A 27,836-nucleotide genomic window follows, 5' to 3' on the forward strand; every position below is an offset into this window, starting at 1 on the left:
CAGGAGAGAGGGGGAGGAAGGGAGAGAGAAAGAGAGAGAAGTTCAAAGAGAGAAAAGTCCTTCTAATTATAATTTTTCTAAAATAAGTTCTCTCTCGGAGGAGGAGGGAATTTTCTCTCCTTGCATTTAAGAGGAGGAGCAGCCCCTGGTGTTCTTTTATCTCAGACACTCCTTTGTTTACTTTTATCTTAACAGATAAAAGGTCTTTATCTCCATCCCTTCATCAACACAGCTCTGAAACAGAGCATCTCCATGGCTGTCTAGTTGAGTTGTACTCCATTTTTACTTCAAAGTATAGTTTACTTTCATTCAAGTTAAATATTTAAACTTTTTAAATGTTATAAACAGGAATTCAGTAGTACTGTCTGGCATTCACTGATGCCCTGACAAGATCCCCCTGTTAACAGCTGAGCAGCGTCCGATGGCTCGTGGCCTACAGTCTGCAGCAGAGAAATACACGTCGGAAATGTGACCTTAAACACAGCATTTGGACAAGTGGCTTTCCATTAAGGTGTTGGGTGGAGCTGCATGAAGCCCCAGGTTCCACGGTGGGATCCGCACCTGGGTGCCAGCCCAGAACCGTATTACATTAGGACTGGCGGGGAGCACCTATAATTCCAGTGCTCTAGGGCAGGCAGCTGAGGATCAGACTTTAAAACCATCCTTAGCTACACGTATGTTGGAGGCCAGCCTGGGCTATCTATAGCTGTGTCTCTACCCCTGCCCCCATCCCCATCCCAAGCAAACAACATAAAACAACTTGTCTGAAGTCAGGAGTGCTTTCTGTTTGGTTTTAGATTTTGCCAGAATTAAAAATGTAACATTCTCACTTTGCCCTTTAACAAGGTCAGGGGCAAACACATATGAGGTCATCTTTTCTGGGGTGATAAAACCCATTATTTTGTTTAAGGAATTGGGATCAAGCCGTTGTTTGACCTGGGACTCTCTATTTTTAGGTTTTCCTCTTCACTGTCCTCAGTGTGCTTCCTGGGTTCCATCCCCGTGGTGGGCAGCCAGGCATGTGGGACCTGCCAGGTGGTCCCTCTGTGTCCCGGGCTCCTTGTTGGTGATGCTCCTTTAGCATCTGTCTCTGCAGTCATTTTCTGCTAAGCTCCACTTCACACAGCTGCTGGGCTCAGCATAGCTCTGAGAAGTGCAGTGTGTTGCCAGTCATTTCCTCCTCAAAGGAGGCCCAGGGGAGGGTTCCCCTTAATATACCCACATTTAGCTTCGCAAGCCCATTGTGTCCCAGACATGTCTGCTCATATCCTCAGCCCTCTGGGAGTCACTGTTCCTCCTCTTTCTACTCTCAAGTCTCACTTCACTGTGACCAGAGTCACCTTGAGCTTCTGGGCCTTATGACCAAAACACTTCTACACTTGAAACTTCTGACGGCTACGTTCAATGTGGGCATTTCATGTTCTCCTTCAAACTGCACTTGACAGAGTCATGCAATTGATCTTTCTTATCTCAGTCTAGATTGATGTGAAAAGTCCAAGCTGCGAGGTGTCGGAGCACTTCCAGGAAAAGCAGCCCATTCCTCAGGTCTCTTTGCAGGATTTTGTTGTGGTGGTTCTTTGATTTTTATTAATACTGCTTCCTGCTGGCCTCTCAAACCTGACTGAAGTTTGCACAGAACAACCTTTAACCCCTTTCCTCGGTGCTGTAAGGAAACAATATCAGTATTTGCAATGCTGAAACCTACAAGAGGGATCTGTGATTTTCTCTGTTTTTCTTTTTTTCTTTTTTTTGGTTTTTTTTTTTTTTTCAGATGACTTAAGACTTTAATGTTCTTCAGATAGTCAATTGAAAACACTAACATGGGCTGGAGAGATGGCTCAGAGGTTAAGAGCACTGATTGCTCTTCCAGAGGTCCTGAGTTCAATTCCCAGCAACCATATGGTGGTTCACAACCATCTAGCTACAGTGTACTCATGTACATAAAATAAACAATTCTTAAAAAGAAGAAAGAAAGAAAGAATGAAAGAAAGAAAGAAAGAAAGAAAGAAAGAAAGAAAGAAAGAAAGAAAGAAAGAAAGGAAGGAAGGAAGGAAGGAAGGAAGGAAGGAAGAAAGAAAGAGGAAACACTAACACATGAGCAGCCAGAAAAGACTTCCATAAAGATAAGGAATGTGTAGTGTTGCCCTGGTTAAACTACAAAAACAGCAATATGATCACAGTTTGGGAGTGGGGGGGTCAGGGTGTAACTGAGTTTTATATAATAGTCTAACTGAAAAGCACAGAACCAACCATTTCTCTACTTGTGGCAAGGAGAGAAAAGTGAATCATGGAACTTCTAGATCCTTCTCATGAAGCAACTTTAAAAAGCAGTAGGTGGAGGGTGCAAGTGACCATAACACACACAACAGCTGTGCACAAAGTCATGGGCTGAACAAATTCTAAAAGTCTCTATAAAACTGTTTCATTAGAAATATAAAGGCATAGATATAAACCGAATGGTGTTTAAAAAATATCTACTACATAAACACAGCATATCACACCTATCTCTTTTTGGAAATAGCAGTATACAGATCCAAAATTCTTGAGTCTCTGTTGACTTTAACCAACAGCTACAGAGGCAGAGGCAGAGGCAGAGGTAGGGGGAATCTCTGAGTTCAAGGTCAGCCTGATCTATAGAGCAAGTTCCAGGACAGCCAGGGCTACACAGAAATCCTGTCTCAAAACAAACAAAAATAATTAGTTGCTGAGTTTTGAAAAAATTTTTTCAGGCTTTCTGCCTCTGGGTATCTGTTGTGCAGAGACATAATCACTAGTGAAAAAGGAAGTGGCACCTCTACTCTTCAACCTATGTAGATAAGATGTTTTTGGAACCAGGAGCCGCAGGATACTCCCTGCAAAGTAAGCCAGGTACCCTATGTTATCAACAATTTTAAGAGATTAAAAAGTGCATTTGAATTTAAAGAAATTCTTAGCATTGAAAAAGTTTTCCTCTACATTAAGGTTTGAAAGTTCTAATCCGTGCATGCCTCGTCACCTGAGAATACTCTCATTCTTTCAGTCTTCCTTCCTTTTTTTTTTTTGCGGGGTTCTCAGAACCCACAAACTTCCATCACTTGAAGCCTTCTCTGGCCTTTGAATTGTTTCACAGACAACGAAGATCATCAAAGGTCTATGTGACTGGAGTAACCCCCTGTGTCTGAATCCTAGATTCTAGCATGTTCTACCACATCATGGTAGCTGCTCTCTGTACTTGCAGTATTCCAAAATGCAGGGGCCTTTGATAGACTGCCCTCCGAGGATTGTACTCTTAGGGGGACCCACCCCTGGGCTAGAGAAATGTGTGGGCCATAATGTCTGCCATTGTGCCTTCCATAGAGCCACACCAGTGTTGTTGATAATAAATGACGGGTGTTTATCTTGGAATTGTTTTCTATGGGCAGATGCTGTGAAAGATTCAAAGGCTGTAAAGAAAAAATACCCCTATTGTTTAATCAATGCCACTCTCCTATTTAATGTGAGGGTATCTTGTGAAATTTGCTTGAATATCAAACACCTAGTAAACTTCAGGCAGTTTTCTCCTGAGATGTTTCAAATATGCTGTTGAAGTACAACTTGTATTCAGATGCTGTGTGTGTGTGTGTGTGTGTGTGTGTGTGTGTGTGTGTCCTATTTCCATGGCTTCCTTTCTTCTGTTCTCAACAGTCAGAAATGTAGAAAAGCTTGATGGTCTAATGTGCCCCGGGAGTAGTAGCTACTGCTACATGGATTGAGAATGAAAGGGGCTGCCATTTCCTCAGGAATCTAATAGAGCAGTATGGCATAAAGCTAGGCTTCAGCTCATGAGGAAACCTTTTGTAGGTAGCCTACAGGGGACAGTTTGGGAAATGATCCCTTGGTTTGGGACTTCTGTGAAAGGAAGATGGAAATGCCCCATCTGACACATTGTGGCAGTCTCGGGATCAGCAAGTCATATTGGCATGGGATACAGAGGCCTTGTTATTAACATCTACTCTTTAAAGTTTTTTCATAATACTCCTTTCAATTTTTTCTGGATTTAAAATTTTTGTTTGATGAATAAATGTATCATGTATATGCCTGATCTCCACAGAAGTCCAAAGACCATCCCAAATTCCCTGGAGCTGGAGCTAGGGGTGGTTGTAAGACGCCGTGTGGGGGCTGGGAAACAGGTTCTTCTGCAAGAACCACGTCCACACTTAATACTGTGCCATCTCCTGGAGGCTGTGGCTACCATGGGCATAGAAGCCCCGTCCTCTTCCTCCTCCTCCTCCTCCTCTCTCCTCTTCCTCCTCTCTCTTCTTCTTCTTCTCCCCTCCTGCCTCACCCCTCTTCTCTCTTTTCTCCTCCTCTACCCACTTCCTCCTTGTCCCCTTCCTCCTCCATCTCCCCTCTTCCTCCTCACTCTAGATTTATTTATTTTGGGAGTATGAATATTTTGCCTGTATGTATGTGTAGTATGTGTATGCTTGGTACCTGTGGGTGTCAGAAGAGGGCATCAAACCTTTGGCACTGGAGTTAGGATAGTTGTGATCTACCATGAGAACCAACCATGCGGGTACTCTTAATTGCTGATACGTCTCTCCAGCTCCCTGAATTTTCTGCTTTTAAATTTTTTTTACATTGGTCTTTTCTTGCATGTGTGAATATGTACCATATGCATGTCTGGTTTCTTCAGAGGTCCGAAGAGGGCATTGGATCGTATGGAGCTGGAATTATAGCTGGCTGTGAGCTGTCCAGTGTGGGTGCTGGAAACAAAACATGCGTCCTCTGTAAACTTATCAAATGCTTTTAACTATTTCTCTCCAGTTCCCCAAGTGGCTTCTTGATATAACTGTTCTGCTTCAAAGGAGCCAAAAGTTAATATTAAGATGTTTACCCAGCAGTTAACATGTCTATCAGTGTGGAACAAAGTCATGAATGAAACAATTTCCAGTACTGCAATTTGCAATAGGAGCTTGGCTTACTTTTATTTATTTATTTATTTATTTATTTTCATGGTTTTGGGTTTGGGAGTCTCTCTCACTACCTTAAAACTCACCAGCCCAGGGTCTGTTTAAATGTGTGTCAATATTGTTCCTTAGCCTCAGAAATGCTGGGGTTAGAGCTGTTAGCTACCATGTCCAGCCAAAGAATAGATTTAAAAAAATACTTTAGAAACTATGCAATAGCAGAAACATTTTTTTCTGCTGAGTTTAATGAAATAATAGAAAAATGGAGTTAAATATGAGCATTCTTATGGTTGGTAACAAAGTTCATCTTAAGTTTTATTGTTTTATTATGTTTTAAGATGTACAAAATTTTGTTAAGAGATCTGTATGTAGTAAAGTGATTACTACTATCTTGAAAATGTTAACATTCATCATTGCATGTAATAATTATACATTTTTCTTCCTGTGGTTAAAGTCAACTCACTAAGCAAAATTCTGAATACAGGGCTGGGGGTGGGGGATATATTTATGCTAGAGCATTTACTTGCCTTGAGTATGGGAAGCCCAGAGTTTGATCCCCAGCACCACAAGAAAGAACAGGAAGGAAGACACAGGGACAGAGAAAAGGGGGGAAGTTGGTTCTGAGACCACTTCTTGCTGATGACGAGATATATGCGCCATACCTTAGGTCTGTGTACTTGCTAATCCTATGGAGCCACTGCTTGTGTCTTATTTTAATACAAAAGTCACTATTTGTGAACATGCTAGTCATGCACACGTGTGTGCTTTGGGAGCTGGAGATACTTAAGTATACTGAATTAGAAAATCCTTATTTTGTTTTCTAGGTGCTGGTGAATCTGGAAAGAGTACCATTGTGAAGCAGATGAAGTAAGTAAATGGAAGATATTAGATACGGTTTTTATGACTCTAAGTGACCTCTGTAAGGAAGTGTTCTTCTCTCCCTTTGATCTCGGTAGAATTATCCACGAAGCCGGCTACTCAGAAGAGGAATGTAAGCAGTACAAGGCAGTGGTCTATAGCAACACTATCCAGTCCATCATCGCCATCATTAGAGCCATGGGGAGGTTGAAAATCGACTTTGGAGACTCTGCTCGGGCGGTAAGGCATTCAGTGTGTTGGCTTGGGTCTGATGATTAACTCATGGGACAATGCTGCATCTGTAGCTGTATAGCTGAGGCCAGACAGCTGTTCAGAATGCCTCATGAAAGAAATTAAAAGGACCGACGTGAGTCTGGAGCCTCTGAAGTAAGGGAAGTAAGAAATACACAGACCTGTACTCTCCACCTTCTGCCGTTTTCCCTGACTTCTCCAGCCTCTTCAGAAAGAGCTGAAGTAATTTCTATATAACATAGATATTAGAGTCTTAGTAACATCTTTCCAGCCCTACAAAACACCTGGGCAAACCCACTCAAAGTAGGGCAACTTGGTGGCTCACAGCATGAAAGGTTTCAGACCATGATTGGCAGACTCCATTGCTATGGTCTTTAGGCAAGGCTAAAACATCATGGTGGGGAGGGGGATGGAACAGTGGATTACCTCATGACAGGCAGGAGGTAGAGAGAGACAGAAAGAGGACAAGGGACAAGATATTCTCTTCAAAGACAAACAGTGACATGATTCCTCCAGCTTGGCCCCATTCTAATTGCATGTTCACCTATGAATTTGCCAACAGTTTAATTCACTAGTGAAGCTATATTTGCCCCATCCAGTCATGTCAATAGCCCACTAGTTAGAGAAAAAAAAAAAAAACTCAGCAAATGAACATTTACAGCCATTTTATACTCAAACCATAACACATAGATACCTCGGTGCCTACAATCTCATATGCTGTTACCATAAATAAAATGCCAGAGGTAATTAGCTTAACAAGACAAAGGGTTTACGTTGCCTCACAAGTTTAGATATTTTAGTCTAACACTTGGCTTGTTGAGGCAGGAGGATTGCTGCAATGAGGCTGGCATGGATTACACAGTGAGTACTAGGACAGCCAGGCCAGGATTACACAGCAAGAAAATAAAACAACATTGCAGCACTGACACGATCTCATTATTTATGCTTGGGCCTAGACTAAAACAGCGACTGAACCCTCAGTAATGAAACCGGTATGAGTTTGCTTATCTTTGGGACAGGAAAATACCAGCTATTTAAAGACATGAATCAGAGTTTCAGAGCTAAGTGGGATTTCAGCAGAGCAGCCAGTGCCTGGTAGAGAAGCTGGGAGGCAGGAAGGAAGCTCATGGCAGGGCAGCAGCAGACCTGGAGTGCAGCAGGCTTGGTGCTGGCTGAGGCTCTCTGTGCTGGCTCCCTCCTGTCATCCACAGCATCCTTTCTACAAAGCACTGTCTTCTCCTTTCTCTCTATTTGATGCTTACTCTGTTTATTTGAGGATCTTTACTTGTTATTTTGGCCACACATCACTGAGAGGATGTTCTGTCATTTCTACACCAAAAATATTATGATATATGAAAAAAATACAGTCTGGTTTCACGTATGTGAAATCTGAAACAAATGTATAACTCAAGTCTCAAAGAGAAAGTAAAACAGTTGTTAGTGGGGTACAGTCAGGTGGAGGGAAATAATGGGGTGTAGTATATTTTAAGAGATGCATATGTAGCAGGGTACTCACTACAATCATAAAAAATGTAACATTCATCATTTCTATAATTACTGACTTAGCAAGTTCCTGGGTGGTACAGGGCTGGGTGAATATTGCTTGGTGCTCCAGCACTTACTGGCCTTGACTATGTGGGACCCAGAGTTTGGCCCCCAAACTATAAAGTCTACATAGTAGCATATATGTAAGGTAAATCTAGAGAGGGAAGGTACAATGTTGAGACTGTGGTCAAGATCATTCTAAGTAATTAGTTTATCATTTATTCATTCAACACTCTCAGAGCACTTGTTAGGTGAATAAATGATAAGTGCATAAATTACACTGGATGAATAGTAGATGAGACAGAATATTCTAGATATAATCAAATCTTATTTCAGGAGGAAATTTAGAGGAATGTTATGAATTATTAAAAATTATTTTGAAACACTCTTGGAAATACCACTGACTTCTTAATCTCTGTTTAAAAGAATGGCACAGACTGAGATTAAGGAGAGAAAGTAAACAGAAATTTTACTTTATAGCAATTCCAATTATGGCCACTGAAAACATGCAAATTCATCTATGTAAGTTGGTTGTAGCAGCTCAAGCCTGTAATCCCAATGTTTGGGAGAAATGAGGCCAGAGGATCCTCTTGAGTGAGGCCAGGAACTTATTAAGCTATATCGTGAGTCCAAGGTCACCCTGGCCTACAAAGTGAAGCCTCGTCTCAGAAAACCGAACCAAACTCAATAGCAGCCCACTTTCCCAGTCCTGGGAATCTCCTACCTATAGTGTCTGCTGTTAGAAGAACTAACTGCTTCAGAGCCGTTTAGAGCCTAGGTTTTTTATGATTCAGGGACAGTGCAGGCAATTTTATGAGAAGCCATTGATTTTTCATACCTGTCTTAGAACAAATTCTCTTTAAACCTTTCCTGTAAGACCCGTCAGCTTAGCCTTAGGAGTAAGTACTCTGACTAAGTGCTGCTTCATGGTTAGTGGCTCTTCTGAAGCTCTGGAGTCAGTATGTGCCCACAGATGCACCCGGCAACTGCCCCTTCCTGCTATCAGCTAATATTTCCGATGCCCTCGGCCTTTCCTGCTTACTGCGTCACGTGGAGCGTGTGTTCTCCCATGATCTGTTCCCCTTCTCTCTGTATTTCAGGCTACCTTGCTTCTATATAGAATTTAAACCTCTCCAATTCCCTTGCAATTACTCTGGAGGTTGTAAAAATGAGTTAAGGACAGCTTGCACATGAGGAAGGTATATTTGAGCCGAGTATTGTAACCTGAGTAAGAGGTTTCTAGACAAAAATGAAGAAAAACCACTCTACAGCCAAGCAGTAGCGTATGCAAAGGCACACTGAAAACCCCCTTTTCACAAAAAGCAATTCCTGTATTATGAGGTGAGGAAAATTAGATGTATGTTTCTGTGAAGGACCAAAGGTCAGTTTTACAGGTAAAAGCAGAGTGGATTATCTTGGTAGCAAGCCTTCATCACTGTCTGTTTTCTGAGGGTCACACTGACTTAGATATGACCAGCGTTCCAACTTTCAATAGCTTATAAATGAGGAAGATTATCAGTTTTGCCTTTTAGTTTTTCCCTGATATTTATAATCATTTATCTGTTTGTATTTTCCTTGTGAGCCCTCTGGGTACTCTCATTTTTGTTAAATTGTTTTGGGAAGGGTTTTCTTTGAGTATGAGAGATATTCACTCTTTATGGCTTGTTTCTTACCAAAACTTTTATTTATTTATTTATTTATTTATTGTGTTAATTCTGACATTTTTGTCTTGTCTTGATATAAAGACAACACTCCTAATTACTGTAATTAGTATTCTCTTGTTAAGTCAAGGTCTCATGTATCCCAGAATGGCATCACACTCATTGTATAGCCAAAATGATTGTGAACTTAGTATTTGTGTGCTTGCACCTGTGCACGTTCCTGTGCATTTGTGAGTGGGGTTGGAAGGCCGGGGTTAACATCCTCTTTTGTCTTGCTCTCCACCTTATTTTTGGGCACAGGGTTTTCCACTGAATCTGGAGCTCAGTAATTCAGCTTGCTTGGGTAACCAAGATGTCCCAGGAGTCTTTCTCAGTCTTCCCCAACTGCAAAGTGCACACAAAACCTCACATTGGCATGCTGGGCTCCTTCTGTGGGTGAAAGGGACCTGGACCAGATCCTCAAGGCACACAACAGCTGACACAGCTTCTCAAACATTATCTCTGGGTATTGTCTATAATACTATGGATTTTTTCTAATCTATTTATCCACTTATTAGGGGTGTTCACTATTAAATAGGATCTAAATATGTCATAATTTGTCTCTTGCATTATTGCCACTTGTTAAGTAACCAGTCCATTTCTGATGACTTGAAAGTAAGACCTTTAGCGTTCAATTGGGTGTGCTTAGAGATACCTCCCCACACTGATGTGATTTTGGTTTTCCCAGACCAGTCCCCAGATATGTGATTCACTGTCTCTCTTCATATTTAATTATATGGAATAGGATAGAAAAAAAAAAAGGAACAACTACTTCATAGTATTTTTAAGATAAAATCAGTAGTGAGTGATTATTATCCCTTGGCTATAATAGATGCTCAGTAAACATTGTTGATTTTATTATCAATATTTGTACTGGGAATGACAGTGTGTTAGTTCATATTGCTTCATATTTGGTACCTAGTAGGTTTAGATTAACCTGTCTTGTTCTTTTTACCAAGTATTAAGACTAGTAAGCATTTCTGTTCCAAAAGGGGTTCAGAATTACTAAACCAGCACTAAAAAGCCTGCTTGTTTTTGTTGCGATTGTCCTTTTTAATTAAAAATAATTAAAATATAATTATATCATTTTCTGTTCCCTATTCCCATTCTTCTCCCTGGATTTCAGGCCTTGTTTTTAACCACTGTTGTTACATATACACACAAGAATAAATATATAAATGCACCATACTGAGTCATCCGGTGTTGCTCATATCTATATGCTCTGGAATGGGCCAACTAGTCAGACATGTTGAGGATGTATATCAATAGCCTACATTGCCTATTTTAATTGAGGAGAAAACAAATAAAAATTATTTTCAAGGTTGACATAGTACAATTTTATGGCTACTGTCTCTTTAAAACTTTCTCAGAGTGAGGCCATTCCATCTGTGAATACTAAAGTATTGGTAATTCAGATTTTTGTGTGGTAGAAAGCATTATGTAGTACTGTTAGCACACGGCTGGCTCTGGTGTAACATTATGACAGTGGGCTGACCTGCAATAACATGCCCAGAACAAGAAGAGCCAGAAAGCATGCTTTTATGAGCTTGTAGCATTGGGCTTTATTTTTCTAGTAGCATTGGATCTGAAACCATTTGACAGTACATCCAAACTCAAGACTGGTCTTTTACTCTTTGGAAGCTACCTGTGATACCTTATAGTATGAGGAACCCCAGGTCCACACACTCACCTTCCTGACCAGGCTCACATTGCCCCTAGAAGATGGTCATTTTTTGCTTTGAACACTCGGTGGCTGTTTTCATCTGCTTGTTCGTTGTTTTATCTCTATCTGCCTGATTTGCAAGGTTGCTGTTCTAGAATATTTAGCAATTCACCTTGGCAGCAATTTGGGTATGTATTTTCTTCTTACTTGAGGCAGCCAGAGTTAAGGGAACTTTCTGATCTGTGATTAGTGAGTCTTGGCTCAATAGAATGTGAATTCTTTTTCTCGTATGGCTTTCCAGACTATTACTGTCTTTGTTTTTATTGTTTGTTTGTGGCCTGTGTTTGCTTACCCCCTGGGATCTTTTTGTTTTGATTTTCTCTGTGTTGGTTTGTAAGTGCACATGCATCAGATTTTTTTCCTAAAAATAGTTTTCTTATATTTTGTTTATTATCCTTCACCTTATTCTTGGGTATTTTTCATTACTAAAATTCCCTTTGCTAGTGTTTTCATTATGTTTAAATTTTGAACACCTTTAGTCAACAAAAGATTTAACAAATATTTATGCTACTTTAAAGTTCTGCAAGGCAGTGGATTTCAGTACTTGAATCTTCATTTGTTCTTTAGTGCCTCTGAAATATTCTGTCAGATGAACTTAATAAGCCATATTTGTACTTCTCTGTTTATTAGTACCTTTGGAATAACCACATCCTTTCGTACTGATTTATCTTACCACTCTGATCATATAAGTTTATGTTGGTATTTTTATCTTCTTGGCTGGTATTAAATCCAGACTGTTCTACATAGTGTAGGTTTTTAATAGCTGGTAATTTCTGCTATTTCCAAATCTCACTTCTTCAAAATGTCCCGAGGCACTTTCACCTGCTGTGCCGGCAAGAAGAGCAGCTGAGGCGTTTACAGTAGTATTCCACTCTGTGTTAGTTAGAGGAGAGAGGTGAGGAGCCAAGTTTTATACTGCTTCCATCCTGAGAAATAGCTATGCAAATAGCTCAATGACACTGGACTTGGAAGTGTAATATGCACTTCCAGCACAGACTACTTCATTGCCTCAGGTTATGTTTGATTTTCATGTATTTCTGTGTCTCTCTGGACTTTTGATTGCCCACATGAAAAACTTAGTGTCAGTATTTTTATTAATTTAGTACATATATTATTATAAACATATATAAAGATACATTTTTGGCAATGTATTTTCCAGTAATTTCATAATACTGTGACGCTTATGATTCCTGATAAATTCACTGAAATTTAGTAAAAGTTCTTACAACCTCAAATTGAGTTAAAATTAGCTTAGGTTTTTTTTTTTGTTATTGTTGTTTTTAGGCTTTACTCTTAAATAATATGTAGAAAGAAGCATGACTATGCCCTCGCCTTAAATCATTTTTACTTTTGACTATAGAGATGTGTTGCAGTTTCTTGCTCATTCATTCATTCATTCATTCATTTATTCTTATTCACTTTACATCCTGCTCACTGCCCCTCTCCTAGTCACCCTCTCCCACAATTCTTCCCCTATCCCCCCTTCTCTTCACAGTAGGTGGGGGGCCCCTGGATATCCCCCTCCACCCTGGCACTTCAAGTCTCTGTAAGACTAGGAGCTTCCTCTCTCACTGAGGACAGATAAGGCAGCCCAGCTAGAAGAACATACCCCAAACACAGGCAACTGCTCTTGCGCTAGCCGCTGTTGCAGTTGTTCAGGACCCACATGAAGACCAAGCTGCACATCTGATACACATGTGCTGGGAGGCCTAGGTCTAGCTTGGGTATGCTCTTTGATTGTGGGTCAATCTCTGAGAGCCTCAAGGATCCAGGTTAGTTGACTGTTGGTCTTCCTGTGGCATTCATATTCCCTTAGAGGCTGTAAGCCTTTATCCTGTTCTTCCATAAGAGTCCCCAAGCTCCATCCAGTGTTTGGCCATGGGTCACTTCATCCATCTGAGTTAGCTGCATGAGTAGAGCCTCTCAGGCCAGCCATGCTAGACTCCTGTCTGCAAGGATAACAGAGTTTCAGTAATAGTGTTAGGAATTGGTGCTTGCCCATGGGATGGGTCTTAAGTTGTGCTAGTTATTTGTAGGCTGTTCCCTCAGTCTCTGCTCCATCCCCAAGCTCTGCATTTCTTGTAAACAGGATAAGTTTTGGGTCAAAAGTTTTGTGGGTGGGTTGGTGTTCCTAAGACTCCACCAGGGTTCCTCCCCAGCCTCTAGGTGCCTTGAGTCACAGCTAAGGACACTACAGTGATTCTTGGGCTCCTCCCTCCAGGTCTCCATCTCTTCCTGGAGATACCTCCTACCTCCTCCAAGTTCCATGCTTCTTAAAGCAAGCCTTCATCATCTAAGGTTACCATTGAGCCACAGAGTGGTAAACCCACTAAAAAGTTCTTTCTCTCTCAAATAAAGTTCTTGAGAACTTTGTTGCTATATATCTATATACCACCACATCTATAGGAATGCGCTGGGTTTAACACAAGAGAAGCTGTCATTATATGTGATTTCTAGTATCATTGGCAAATATAAATGATGCAGGCATTGGGACAATGTTCATTCATATATCAGTCCTGGCAGCAGAAACTTATCCTTGTAGCTTCAGTTCAGAGGTGTCACTATTTTTAATCTAGTTTATCATCTTGTTTACCTTGTGTTTTAGAAGAGCCTTTTGATGCTTTCTATGCAAAGATTGCTTTCATCTGGAAGTTTTGTCTTCTGTGTCCTGATTAGTCATCTAGCTATTGCTTTAAAAGCCTCTCCTGGGGTTCTCAGACTTCAGATTGCTTTGACTATTAAAATGTGATTGCGCTTTTGAATTGAATCTGGATGCATTGGGCCCTGAACATGCACTGTTTCTGCCCTACACTGAACAGGAAGTGTAGTCTTTCTTGCTTTTGTGAGCAAGTTTTAGACAATAAGGACTTACTGATTGTTGACTTACTGATTTATATGATGACTGGGTGACCGGTTGTCATACTTGAGACAAGTTGCCTTGGGTTGTTTGAAACAAAACGGCGAGGTAGAAAGGTTTTTCTAATGCTTTCTGCTCAAGCTCTTTACCTCAGTGCTCCCCTGTGGGTGACGACTAAATGTCCAGCAGTCACTGGGAGGTAAACATTCCCATTGTTTCTCCTGTGACGGCGGCGTCTCACTGTAATATACACTGACTTCACATTCACTCTGTAGCCCAGGCTGGCCTAGAACTTGAGATGAGCCTTTGTCAGCATCCCAGGTATATACCAAGTTGTACCAGGATTGTAACTGTACACCATCACACGGTGTCAGGTTTCCACTTACTTCCAGTTAATTTACATTTTGTGAGGAAGAGACTTTTTTACAGTTAACGTTACTGTAGAGTTTTGAGGTTTACAATTTGATGTTATATGGGATCCACAGGATAGCAATATAGTTACTACAATAATGAAGTTAACATGTCCACTCTCACACATTACATTTTTTGAGTTATGAGAGTGGTTAAAATAAACATAGTTAACATAATTCCAATAAAATTCAGCTGTATGATTAGTTCTGACATTGGGCATTAACTCCTTGCAATGATTTCGGCCTATCCTTTGCTTCCTTCCCTTTGAACCATACTTCCTGCTTCTCTGTCCACTTCCTTTATCCCAGGTGGGCATTGTTTAATTTTCTATCTCTGGAGGTTTGACCAACATTTCATTATAATCAGAAGGATACTGTGCTAAATCAAATAAGGCAGACATGGAAGGTAAAGGATTGCATGGTCTTACTACATGTGCAATCTAAAAAAGGAGGAGACATTTGAATGCCTGGGGAAGTGTAGTTTATAAGTACAGTGTCCACAGTTCCTTCTGGGTTTTCTTTTGAGTGCTTTCCTGGAAAGTAGGAAAGAAAAGGGTCTGTTCAGGTGACCCAGACTTGAGCGCCTTCACCTCTTCTGCCAAAAACTTTACTGAAATTGACTAAAGGTTACATGATGAAGTATATTTTTTAAAAAGTACTTAAGAATTCTTCTAAATGAAATTATGTTTTCTGTGGTTTAGTAAATAAAAATGGTGGGCTCTCTCTCTCTCTCTCTCTCTCTCTCTCTCTCTGTGTGTGTGTGTGTGTGTGTGTGTGTGTGTGTGTAGGTTATTATTTAGTAGGTGACCTTATTGCTTGTTGGAACTAGGATAATGATGCTAAGAGTGGCCGCAGCCTGTGGTAGGCTGGTTTGCTAAGGATACGCACGTGTTGCTGGCTTGCATGTATCTCTCTTGTGGTTTACTAAAGAGGGAAACATATGCTTGAATAATGTGTTCCCATGCTGAGAGACTTAATTAGTTTCCATGATGAGTTCCAGCTGAAAAGAAAATGTTTCATGAATTAGCAGCAGGATGAATTCATATTGTCAGCTGGTCTCCTCTGCCGCCATGCCCTGAGACACTTCTCTGCTGCATACTCCGTCATACTTCCATCATTCCGTAAGACTAGACGACAGTACACTGTTCCCCCAGGAGTGGCAGGTGGGCAATTAATTCAAGAACACTCAGCAAACACCCAAATCAGACGATGATCAAGTTTATTTATAACATGGCTTCCAAGTATGGTGGTGCCCTCCTGTAATCTCAGTACTTGGCACTGAGGCAGGAGGATCACAGGTTCAAAGCTAGCCAGGGCTGAGTAGTAGAAACCTATTTTAAAAACTCAAAAGGTATATTTACATGTATTCTCGAGAAATTCTGCCCATGTACTTTAAATAAGTTCTAGAATATTGTTAAAAAAGTAACCTGATCAGAGTGTAATAGAGGTTATTTAGTTCTGTACATAGAATAGTGATAAGAATAACAAAAAGATAAACACTTCTGCACCTCTCCAACACACTCGAACTATTCAGATACCTTCAACCTGAAGATCGGAGAACCAGCTGTTGTTTGGAAGGATGCCCCTTGGGAATAATGGCTTATTCCTCCACCATACATCGAAAGCTAAAAATAACCTGAGCAAAGTAGTAATTTATGACACCTAGGCTTTGTTTTGTTTCATTTTAAGTTGTTTCTACCTAGGGTCTGTACTCTGCTACCAGGATGGTAATTACTACCCATATTCATATCTGAGAAATTAAACATGTGTTTGGTCTCGGCTCAAGATTATGCTAGATTCCACCCCAGATATTGAAGACTCAATGTGCATAAAGTGCACGTGAAGTGGAAGCTCCTTCCATCTGACCTCCTGTTTCCTATTTATCACAGCATGGGTTCGTAAGGCAGCATGGGTCCAGTCAGAGGCTCTTGTTCTGCTTCTCTTCGGCAACAATGACTGAATGTGGATGATCCCTGGTGGTTCACAAACTGACTGTTAGCCCTTCATCACTGAAGCAGAGCTGGACCAACGTTATATATACTCGTCCCTTGCTTAGAAATGTGTGTGTGTGGTCTCGTACATGCATCATAGGTATATCTGCACCAAAGCCGTGCTGATTTCCTCCCCTATGTCTTGGTTAGCAAACACTTCCTCAGTGATTATTAATACATGCATACACACAGATAAAGAAAAGTGTGGCGCTTCTATAAAAACCATGAAGAAAGTTCCCAGTTGTGCTGCTTTTCCCCCCTACCTATCTCTTCATCTGTACCATGTCTTATCTTGTGAAATGTGCAGGATGATGCTCGCCAACTTTTCGTGCTTGCTGGGGCTGCAGAAGAAGGCTTTATGACTGCAGAGCTCGCCGGTGTCATAAAGAGACTGTGGAAAGACAGTGGTGTGCAAGCCTGCTTCAACAGATCCCGGGAGTACCAGCTGAACGATTCGGCAGCCTAGTAAGTAGCCACAGCTTCAGAAGTCAGCTATCATGAAGATCACACTCTAACCAAATCTATCTCCTGGCCACTTGTGCCAGAGACCTGCCTGACACATTAGTGTGAAGCTCAGGTTTTCTGAAAGCCTCATGTGTATGTCATTTCTAGGTGGAAGAGTACAGAATAGGGCTGTCTTTGTTCTTAGCACACCACCAAGAATGCCACAGAGACTTCCAAAACTCCCTCTGCATTCTTCAGAGCACTTACGCAGCTCTGATACACTTGCTGCATTGTTTTCTGCTGAGTTCTCTGTGCCTTAGGAAGGGTGGTGTGAATGTCTTCCTTAGGCTTGAACCCTCAACTGTCGTTTCTTCTCATCATCCTGGCTGTCCAAGTGGATCAACGTTCCCTTCCTTTCACTGTAAAGAGAAACTTCTCTTATTAAGGCTGAGAGTAGCTACTATCTCTGAGGATAAACATACATTTTAGAAAAAGGACCTTGATTGTAAGGATAATCTCTTGGAACCATTATCTGTCAATAAAAAGCTGATGTCCTATTAGCAAAAGACAGGAAGTAGAAGGTGGGAGTTCTGGTTGAGAGATTGGAACTCTAGGAGATAGATAGTCAGGGGGATGATTTGCCTCCTAGACTCTGAAAAGGAACTTGGACATAAGAAACTAATGAGAGAGAGGTAACCATCTATGTGGCAGACATGCAGTCAAATAAAGGGGTTATTTAAGTTATGAGCTAGTTAGGGAACACGCCTAGATGATGGCCTAGTTGTTTTTAAACAGTAAGCCCCTGTGTTGTTATTCCGGAACTGGGATGCAGGTGGAAAAGTCCACAGTTACAGTTGATGTTCTATCAATTTGGTAACTATACTTGGGTCTACAACTTCCCAAGACAAAGGTTTCTAACTGGATTTCTAACTATGGTGCAGGTCTCAAATCAGACGGCAGTGGGTTATCTCTATACTAGTGTTGCCACTACTGAGACCTAGGACCATCTTGCCAGACAGCTTAGTTTTTTGATTCATAGGGTTCACAACACCCCTGATGCCCTTTATCTCCCAGGAGCCTGTGTAGCACTTTCTGGGACTTGAATGCTAGCCATCAGGGAAGAAATGGTATAGCTTGCTTTTTCTATGTCTTAAGGTGAAGTGTGTGGTACCTTTAACGGCAGAGACTTGTCCTCTCCTTGTGATGGACAAATAAGGCCACAGACAAAAGCCTGCATGTACTGGGGGACTCTGGGGCCTCCCTGTTCAGTGGTTGTAGAGCTATTGAATTAAAAAACAGAAAGGTGTGGGTTTCCCTGTGTGAAACATAAGGCTAGCAGGAAACAGCATTCACCCAGCCTTTGGTGAGGTTTCTTGCTGCTGCATTCACAATTAAAACCTGTGAAGTCTTCAATAGCAGGGAAAGTGCAGACTCAAGCACGGTGGTAAAGTCAGAGCGTAAGGAAGAATTTTAAGAAACAAGCTCACATTATTTCTCAATTTAGACATTTTAAGCCCCTCTCCTTTGAATCACTGTGCCTAAAAACCAAAGCTTAAGGCACTTAAAGAGGAACTGAAGATTTTTACGTAATTATGCAACATCAAAGCTTAAGCTGGTCCTTTTATATGCTTCTAAAGACCCTTGAAGCCTTTAGAACATAGCATAATTAAAATATGTTGTCGTTTTGTTTTAAGTAAGCTTCTTGGCTCCTGTTCTGATTAACGGTGTTTTGTTGGTTGTGTGCAGCTATCTGAATGACTTGGACAGAATAGCACAGCCAAATTATATCCCAACTCAGCAGGATGTCCTCAGAACCAGAGTGAAGACCACAGGAATTGTGGAAACCCACTTTACCTTCAAAGATCTTCATTTTAAGTGAGTAACCTCTGAATGCATGGTTCATAAGTTTTGGTTATAATATTTTTACTATTGGAAAAAATCTTCAGAAAAGTAAATAAAATAATTTTGTGGAAATGAGCAAGAATAACATTTTCAGAGGAATATGTTACTTTTTATTTAAGACAAAATAACCAAGCAGGGCAGTGCTTTAATCACACCTTTAATTCTAGCACTCAGGAGGTAGAGGGAGGCAGATCTCTGCATTGGAGGCCAGCCTGGTCTATACAGTGAGTTCCAGGACAGCCAGAATTACACAGAGGAACCCTGTATCCAAAACCCAACCAATCTACCAACCAACCAAAAAAATAGACAAATGCCCTTTGCCTGTTAATTTTACAATTACTGAACTTATGTAGTATATAGGTGTGTGTCTGATGAAGACACTGCTGTATGTCTTTAGGCAAAATGGGGGGTTTTACTGTTAGAGTATATGCTTACTTATAAAAATGTGTTTAAAGAAAAGTGCCTTTGAATTTTTGTATGAAAAATTTCATCGATCAAAGTAATACTGACAGTCCAGTGGTGGGCAGTGTTTGCGTCGGGTGGGTTGACTGTGAACGTGCTGGGTGTACTGAGCGGTGCAGAATGGAGCCATTAGGAACAGAAGGGGTTGGGTGAGGATGGACTTACAGCCAAGTCGGAGTTTTAATTTGGCAAATCGTCTAGCCCTAAAGCCTCCTTGGCAGTTCCTTTCACCCAGTTTTCCCTTACAGATAGAGCTCCTGCTGCAGCACTTTTTATGTTTACTTTGTATCCCCCATGGCTTTGTCCTCACTGTTGCTCTGGCAGACCACTCCCCGTTAACCCCCCCCACCCCCCCCAGCACTCCTGCACATGCTCAGTGGGCTTATCATTCTGCCCACCTTGCTCTCATTTCAGTAATGATGCTGGAATCCAGAAACAGGAGACAGTGCATCTCATAGAAAGACATATCCCTAAGGAAAACAACTTGACCACAGAAAGGGTTTCTGAAACACAAATTCAGGCATCTTCATAGAAATCCAAGACCACGGTGCGATTTCCTGATGTTTAAAAAAATATAAAATCCCTCTTCTCTCCTTCATACTGTGTTTTTGTATTTTGAAGCTCTATACGGGAACTGCGGGAAATTGTTTTTCAAAACCCACATGTCTTATGATTCAATTTCACTTGAACTGACACATTCCCTGAGTGTTAGTTTTGTGTCCAGAGGAAAAGATCCTGCTTTTTAAAGCCCTTCGGCAGCTTGCTGGTTCCCTGTATCACACAAACTCAGACTCATTAAATACCATGTTCCCTAGACCATGGAAATATCAGCTAATTAATAACTCCAAAGAAGAAATACATGGGTTTGTATCATTTATCTTGGTTCAGCAGGTGGGGGTTTCCTTTTGTTTTTTGTTTTTTTGTTTTTTTGTTTTTTTCTTAAATCCATGTGTGTGAAATTGGTCGGGGAGCACTGCCAGCTCTGGTTTAGGGAGCACTGTGGTTGTATTGATGTGTACAGTCCTGTCAGGTGCACTCTGCTGTTGCAGGACATTACAGATGCAGGGACTCTGGGTGTGCAGACCCCACTTGCAGTATAGAAGTGAGACTAGAAAAGAAATCTGCGATATGCCTCTTCCCTTATAAGAGTTGTCCTGGAATCCGAACCTCTGTCTTATTAAGATTTCTGGGTTTTTTGCATTCGTTAAGAGACCATATCATTGCTTAATCTACTCATGACACATGTTCCTTTCCAAGTTACCTTTAGTGTTTTATGAGTGGTTTGTAGAAATCTAAACTCCATGTGGCTGGAAATATATTCCATAGTCTTTTCTTCTTTACCATCAGCACAGTATCTGAAACATTGAAGGGAAAAAGGAAAGGAAGGCAAAACTATCAGCCTCTCCCGACTCAAGAGTCGGCATGAAACGGACTAGCTCGCGCTGTCACCAAAATTATTTTATCTTTGTTTGCTTTGCTTGTAAAATGCTTGGTTCAAAATAGTCATTCAAAACAAAGCTTTATTCATCATGGGTTAGACTGCTGCAGCTAGCTATGATCTTCTGAAGTGATAAGGGAAACAGAATTTCTCAAAGCAATTTAACTAAAGAGACTCACAGAGCCTTGTTAAAAAACAAAACAAGGCTCATCAGCATCATTTACTTCCTAATGAAGGCTCAGTTCTCCCATCTACGAGCATAGTCACACACCTACAGCTCCATCTCCGCACGCTTCCCTGTGTGCTCCGGGATGTGTGCCCATGTGAGTATGTGTTTTAAGTGCAGCACACCATCTAATGTCATTGTCACTGAGTGATTCCCATGCTTCAGCTTTCCAAAGAACATCAGTTCAATTCTAATTCTCCAGGATCGCTTTTCCCTCAAACAAGCAAATGCTTCCCTGTAAATTTAACTTTCACTTGTCACATGTAATTGTTATATCTCAGCTGCTTACTGGAGAAAACCCTTTCTAGTTCTTTTTGAACTCTGCCTGGTTCAACTCAGCTGTTCTGGCTCAAACTCCTCTCCAAGCTGACTGATTGAGTTGGCTTCTCTGGGCTTCTCACTGAATTGCTCTGCTCGGGCACACACTAACTCTGGCGATTTGTTCTAATCTTCTGGCTCCTCCTTATTCTCTGGCTTACACTGCCTCTGCTGACCTGCAGGGCACTGCATGGACTCATGAATAAACTCAACTCCACTGCACTGCCTTCATTCAACTAACTCTCTGAACTCACTCACCTGACTCAACTCCCAAGGGAATCTCCCTGCACTGCTCTGAAATAGCTGGACAACTCCTATCTCTGACTCATTCTGCCAAATCCTCCTCGGATTCGTCACTTTGCCCCACAATTAGATATCATTGTTTGGGATTAAAGTTACTAAAGCCCTGTCTATGTTTCAGCCAGACCGTACTCTAATCCAGGGCAGGTCTGCATTACAGCCAGATCACAGGGACCTAAAATGTCTTTGGATGTGATCCCTTGCCAGAGCAGCCAGAGCATAAAAATGCCTCTCTATTTCCCTAATGTCCTTGATGAAGTTATAGACTGCTCATCTGCAGTACTAATTTCATACAGTAGGTGTGGTTTTGTGTTCACTCTTAGGATTCTCACTTGTATTCCTTCTATTTGTACCTCATGGTGGGTATATTTTTTTCTTCTTGTGAAGTCACTTTGCCACGAAGCTTGTTTGTTATACTTGTAGGTGGACAAGTAATTATATGCAATGTCTGGTCTAGAAACATTCATTTGTTGCTTCATTTGTCTTAAAACTATTCGATGATATTTAATTCTTAAGATGTTTATTATTTGAAGACTTAAAATCTATTTGCCTAACTCCAAGACATCTTAGAATCTGATTTTTTTAAACCTTGTTTACTGAGGTGTTTGTTTGTTTGTTTGATTGCTTTTTGTTTCGTTTTGCTGTTTTTTGAGACATGGTCTCATGTAGCCCTGGGGAACCAGAACTCACTGTGTAGACCAGGCTTGCCTCAAATCTATAGCTGTACCTACCTGAGCCTTTTTTAGTTATGTGTGCTACCACACCCAGGGGTTTTAGTGGCCATTGACGAAAGAAAACCTAAATTTCTGTGTTTTGGTAAGGAAATGGCTGACTGTTAACCTGGGTAGCCTAGGGAAGAACTGGAGTACTTTTCAGTTAGAACAGAAGGGATTTGGACATAGGTTTTCCCCATTAAATATCTGTGTAAACTCCATTTAGTTGCTTAACTATCCAAATGGTGCCCTTTATAGGAAGCTTAATAATAAAGTGAGTCCTTTTTCCCTCCTTTTAAAGGTAGTGTAAAGATAGAACTCCATTGTTGTGACAGGTGACAAAGGCAAGAGTCGGTGGATTGTTTGATCTTAAGACAACCTGGCCATATGAAATCTTGTTAGATTTGGTTCAGGGTACTCTCTCAGAAGATGCCTTCCTAGAGTTTTTTTTTTTTTAAAGTTGTTATTCGACATCAAATATCCACTGAAGTCAGTTGTCACCTTGTTCTTCCCAGGAAGTGTTTCTTACTCCTTGTGTGAGATCCTTGAGTGAGATACAATATCACAGGATGTGCCTAGTTTCAGTTTTAATTTGATGACCTAGAGATATTTAGTCTAAAACTTTAGGTAAAGGTTCTTCTGATTTTGAGCTTGCTAAATCACAACGATTGCTTATATGTGTCTGTAGCTTTGCTCTTTCTGTGTTAAACACATCCCCAATGGATGAGGGTGGCTATGTACTTAGTATGGATCTACTGAGAAGCCTTTACTATGCTGATCACTGACGAGAGCTTCGTGTGCTTCAGGTTGTGGTTTTTTCATCTAATTTTAGTTGCTAAGTGAAATATATTTCACACTTTTGTATGAATGAATTAACAAATAGAAAATAAGCTGTGAGGGGCTTTCTTACAATTTAAGGATCTGTCTGTATGGATAAGCCTTGATGATCAGGGTCTTTGTCTAAGGACAGAAGAGTGAGCAGCTCTAGTTAGCAATTCCCAGTTAAAGATTTAATTGATCCTTTCTGTTATAAAATTAGCATAGTTTAAGAAAGCTTCCATTCCTTTTTGATGATATAAATGTTTAACAGATTTGGGGACACAGTGTTCTTTTAATGAGCTTGATGTCCATATACAGTTAGCTAATTTTGCACTAGTTGGGCTAGGTCACATTGGAACTGGAAAACTTCAAAGACTAAGTTACTATATTTCAGGAAAGCCAACATTTCCTTCAACTTCTAAAAATACCTAAGAAATTCAGACTGATTCTCTAGTTGATACAATTTACAAGATTTTCTCATATGAAGGAGAAAAGACTATGTGATGATTTTTTTGTTGTTGTTGTTTAAATAGAGATTTGGGATTTGAGAAACAATATATTAATGAATTACAAGATTTCTGAGTAAATAATTCTAACACTTCTGAGTACTCTGTCATTTATATGCCTTATGGAACATGAAAACAGTAGTAAAAACTAGTCATTTTGGTTATTATCTTCATTTAGCTCTTTAAATACTTACTAACTTTTAACAAGATTTGGTCTCAACTGTTGATGCTATTAGCTTGTAGGTTCTTTCTCAAGTGATAGTCCCAGACCAGTGACTTCAGCATTGCTTGGTCGTTTCTGATTAGACAACTTGAGAACCACTGGCTGACATGTTCTAGTTTAAGACCAGTCTATGAAGGGCCATCATTCATTTATAGTTCTTAAGTTAAATATGGGAGGTTTCTTCTATACTCAAAGTACCCAACTGTCACTGTCATTCTCATTCAAAGAGAATGAAATCTCTTTGGTTTCAACATTCATTTAGTCTAGAAGGCAGTTCCAAATCTTAAACATAATAAAATTAGTCTATTTCTTTTTTTTTTTCTAATTTTATTTCTTTACTTATTCACTTTATATCCAAGTCACTGCCCCCCTCCTGGTCACCCCCTCCCACAATCCTTACCCATCTCTCCTTCCTGTTCTTCTTCAATTGAGTGGGGCCTCAACCTTGGTAGTTCAAGTCTCTGCAAGGCTAGGAGCTTCCTCTCCCATTGAGGCCAGACAAGGCATCCCAGCTTGTAGAACATATCCCACATATAGGCAACAGGTTTTGGGATAGCCCTGGTTCAGTTGTTCAGGACCCACATGGAGGCCAATCTGCACATCTGTTACATATGAGTGGGGAGGCCTAGGTCCAGCCTGTGTATGTTCCTTGATGGATGGTTCAGGCTCTGAGAGCCCCAAGAGTCTAGGTTAGTTGACTCTGTTGGTCTTCCTATGGAGTTCTCATCTGCTTCAGGGCCACAATCCTTCCTCCTGTTCTTCCATAAGAGTCCCCAAGTGCCGTTCACTGTTGGGTTGTGGGTGTCTGTATCTGAGTCAGCTGCTAGGTGGAGCCTCTCAGAGAACAACATGCTCCTCTCTGCAAGCATCACAGAGTATCATTAGTACTGTTAGGAATTGGTGCTTGCCCATGGGAAAGGTCTAAAGTCTATCCCCTCAGTCTCTGCTCCATCCTCTGTCCTTGCATTTCTTGTAGACAGGATAAATTTGGAGTTGAAATTTATATGGGTGGGTTGGTGTCTCTATTGCTCTATTCTTCCTGTCTGGCTACAGGAGGTGGCCTCTTCAGGTTCCATATCCCCAGTGATGTGATTCACAGCTAAGGTCACCCCCATTGGTTCTTGTGTACCGCCCTTATCCCAGGTATTATTTCTTAAAAGTGTTGGAAAGTATTTAGTAGGCATAGTTTACTCATTTAGTAGGATATAGTTAGGAGGTTCTTTATGTATCACATGTTGGGGGCATAATCAAGAGAGACAAAAGTCTTTGCTTTTAAATTCTTCAAGTGGAAAGACATTTAAAAAAGCAGATATTTAATTTTTAGATGGTGATTGCTATGACAAAACATATGACTTACAGGTAAAATATATCCATTGCCCAAGAATGTTTTCTCTTCCTAGGGCTTTGGTAGCAAATTGAAAATAACTGGGTTCATGAACAAGTAGAAAGTGACCAGGCTCCTGTTCTAGAGGGGGAAATGAAATCAGTCCAGTGGAAGGCCGCACTCCCTCTCAGGGCTTTGGGGAAGACAGTCCCTGATAGCTGCTCAATTTACAGCATACCTTGGCTCACACCTGTTCTCCCTCTACTGCCCCCTGTTCTTCTTTCTTGTATGGGGAGAGGGACTCAGGGACTCCCTTCTGACTTAGAATTCATACCTTGGTTTACTTTTCTGCTCTTGTGTTGCTATAAGCGGATGAGTCTGTTACTTCCAGACTTCTGTAGACCAGCAGCTCAAACACTTCCACCATTTACAGCATCACCTTCCCTCAGAGTGCATTGCCCATTTGCTGTGAGAGCTCATTACAACTGTATCTCACCAGCTTCCTGTTCATGTTCTGTTCCTCACAGCCTCTGGATACTCTAAGACCGAAGAAATCTGCAGGGTTTTCAATTTTGCTTAAGTTTGAAGTAGAACGAACCTTGTTGTCTGTACCTCAAGATAATCTAGTTGTTTCTTTTTCTGTGAAGTACTTCAGTTCACCTCACAGATGCTCCTCGTTATTTAGTTACCGAAGCTCCCTTTGTTGGCTCAGCCTTGTGCTACTCTGTAGTCTTCAGAGAACATAATCGCTAGACTGACTGTTTGCTGTCACTTGAACACATGGCTGCAGAGGCTGGCAGACCAGAGTCTGTAGAGGAGGCTGTCAAGCTTAACTAAAAACTGAGCTGCAGTCCTAAGCATATTTTGCCATTTTGTCTGAGATACCCCAGTTTTGGTCCTGCTCATCGTAGATTGAAGGGAGCCTGTCGATACCACTCAGGACAAGTCTTCATTACTTCAAATCAGCCTGCATCAACTATATCGTAACACAGAAGCACGAAGAAGTCATTAAATAATTTAATTGGCAAACCAGCACAGAGAAGGTGGAGAATGGGAAGGACAGGACTGTTGGGGAGCATGGAGGAGAGGTGCATGCTGGGTAACAGCTTTCTTAAGGTTATACTAAAACTTTATGAATTGTATTCTGAGGCAATTTAAGAAATGTTGATCTAATTAAATGGGTTTTCCCTTTGTTCTTGTTGATCTCTCTTACGGCGTGTCATTATCTTGACCACTCTGCTCTCTGGTCTCTTTCCAGCCAGTGCACTCTGATTTATGCTGTGCTAGGATCCTTTCCTTATAACATACTTTAGTGAGCAGCTTCCAGCCCAACCATAATGACAAAAGTAACAACCTTAGTGGACAAACTCAGATGTGGTTTGTAGGCCACTACTGCTCTGTGGGGAATTAAATAGGAATGGTTTTAATTAGTGTACCATCAAGATAAATGGGGCCTTTAAAAATGTGCCAGTTTACAGAGTGCTTCCATTATATAAGTGGTTATTTCTAGGCTGTATAATGTAGTCTATGCAAATTTAAACTTTTGCTTAACTTTATAAACTCTTGCCAGGAACAAGAAGAAAAGGTCATTGGCATTATGTTGTTTGATTGTGTCAGAACCTTGTACATTAGCCTCCAATTCCCCATAATTGTGCCTTATATAAAATTTGAGGAATTTTATTCTAAATTTCAAGCCCCTACCCCTTTCCATTTTATTCTGTAATCCACACAAACCTTTTGGCCCCTTTCTGAATTACTTTGTTTCAGAACCGTTTTCTTACCTGGAATTGCTTTTTCTTTCCTCCAACATCTTGCTCTCTGTTTTGAGAGAACTCATTTCTTAGTTGGAATAGGGAAGCCCTGATGTGTAGCGCTAATGCCTGGGACTGGCGAGTTCAGTGTGCTCCTTTGATCTCTGGCTTCCTCCATTGCTTTGTGGGACTGTCAGTGTTGACAACAGTGTGGTGCATTCATCTTCGGCTGCTGTGATGTCCCCAAGTGCTTTCATATGTTTGTTAATGGATGTCTGAGCTTTTAAAAAATTAAATTTTCATTTATTATTATTTGTTTATGTGTGTGTATGCGCTCAGGATATCACGCATACACACATGCCACAGAGTGGGTGTGGAGAGGATCCAGGCATTGAACTCAGGCTGCTAGGCAGTCTCTGGGCCACCTCAAGGACCCAGATGTGCTGTGTGTGGAGAGTACTTCTGATTTTGCTTTATAGTTACTCTCGCTGTAATCAAATGCTTAATAAGAATGATTTACTAACATTTTTCCCTTTGAGAAAATTAACTGGTAACATTTTTTTCCTCCCACTATGTCCCTTTTCTCCTTTCTTCCCATCCCACAGCCCCCAAGCTATGTGAAACATTTTTTTTTTTTTGGCATTACAGAACTCGGAGCTTTTGAACATTTAATGTGGTGTCAAATCATAAATTTTCCTCTTACAGAATGTTTGACGTGGGAGGTCAGAGGTCAGAGCGGAAGAAGTGGATTCACTGCTTTGAAGGAGTGACCGCCATCATCTTCTGTGTGGCCCTGAGTGACTATGACCTGGTTCTTGCTGAAGATGAAGAAATGGCAAGTAGAAGCAGCTGTAGGGGTGCAGCCTGCAATGTCCAGAGCTGCACACGTTGCCAAGACCTTAGCTGAGGAACCTTGAGAAGTCCTTGCTCATAAAGAAGTGTTTGCAAGTTCAGGTTCTTGGCCTCAGCTTCTCTGCTGCAGCCCAGAGGGCACCGATGCTTAGAAGGCACAGGTGTTTCTCCATCCATCTACCTGGGAATTGCTTGCATCTGCCCAAAGGCTCATATTTCCCCATGAGTTACTCTATCAGTCTGGAATCTTCCTTATATGTTATACTTCTCTAGTTATAGAAAAACAATTTTCAA

The 27,836-nt window shown here is 41.0% G+C and overlaps 1 protein-coding gene across 1 annotated transcript in view; it reads left to right on the plus strand.

Annotated features, from left to right (window-relative positions):
• The window catches only part of Gnai1 (G protein subunit alpha i1), a 78,562-nt gene that overhangs the window by 43,017 nt on the left and 7,709 nt on the right, over window positions 1-27,836 (plus strand). Inside the window, exons 2-6 of the mRNA XM_021162971.3 lie at window positions 5,753-5,795; window positions 5,885-6,026; window positions 16,572-16,729; window positions 18,455-18,583; window positions 27,396-27,525. Coding sequence (XP_021018630.1) covers window positions 5,753-5,795; window positions 5,885-6,026; window positions 16,572-16,729; window positions 18,455-18,583; window positions 27,396-27,525 — 602 coding nt within the window. The remainder of the gene's footprint in view (window positions 1-5,752; window positions 5,796-5,884; window positions 6,027-16,571; window positions 16,730-18,454; window positions 18,584-27,395; window positions 27,526-27,836) is intronic.

This window comes from Mus caroli, unplaced genomic scaffold (genome assembly GCF_978045245.1).
Source record: "Mus caroli unplaced genomic scaffold, Mus_caroli_1 scaffold_4, whole genome shotgun sequence".
Taxonomy (NCBI): domain Eukaryota; kingdom Metazoa; phylum Chordata; class Mammalia; order Rodentia; family Muridae; genus Mus; species Mus caroli.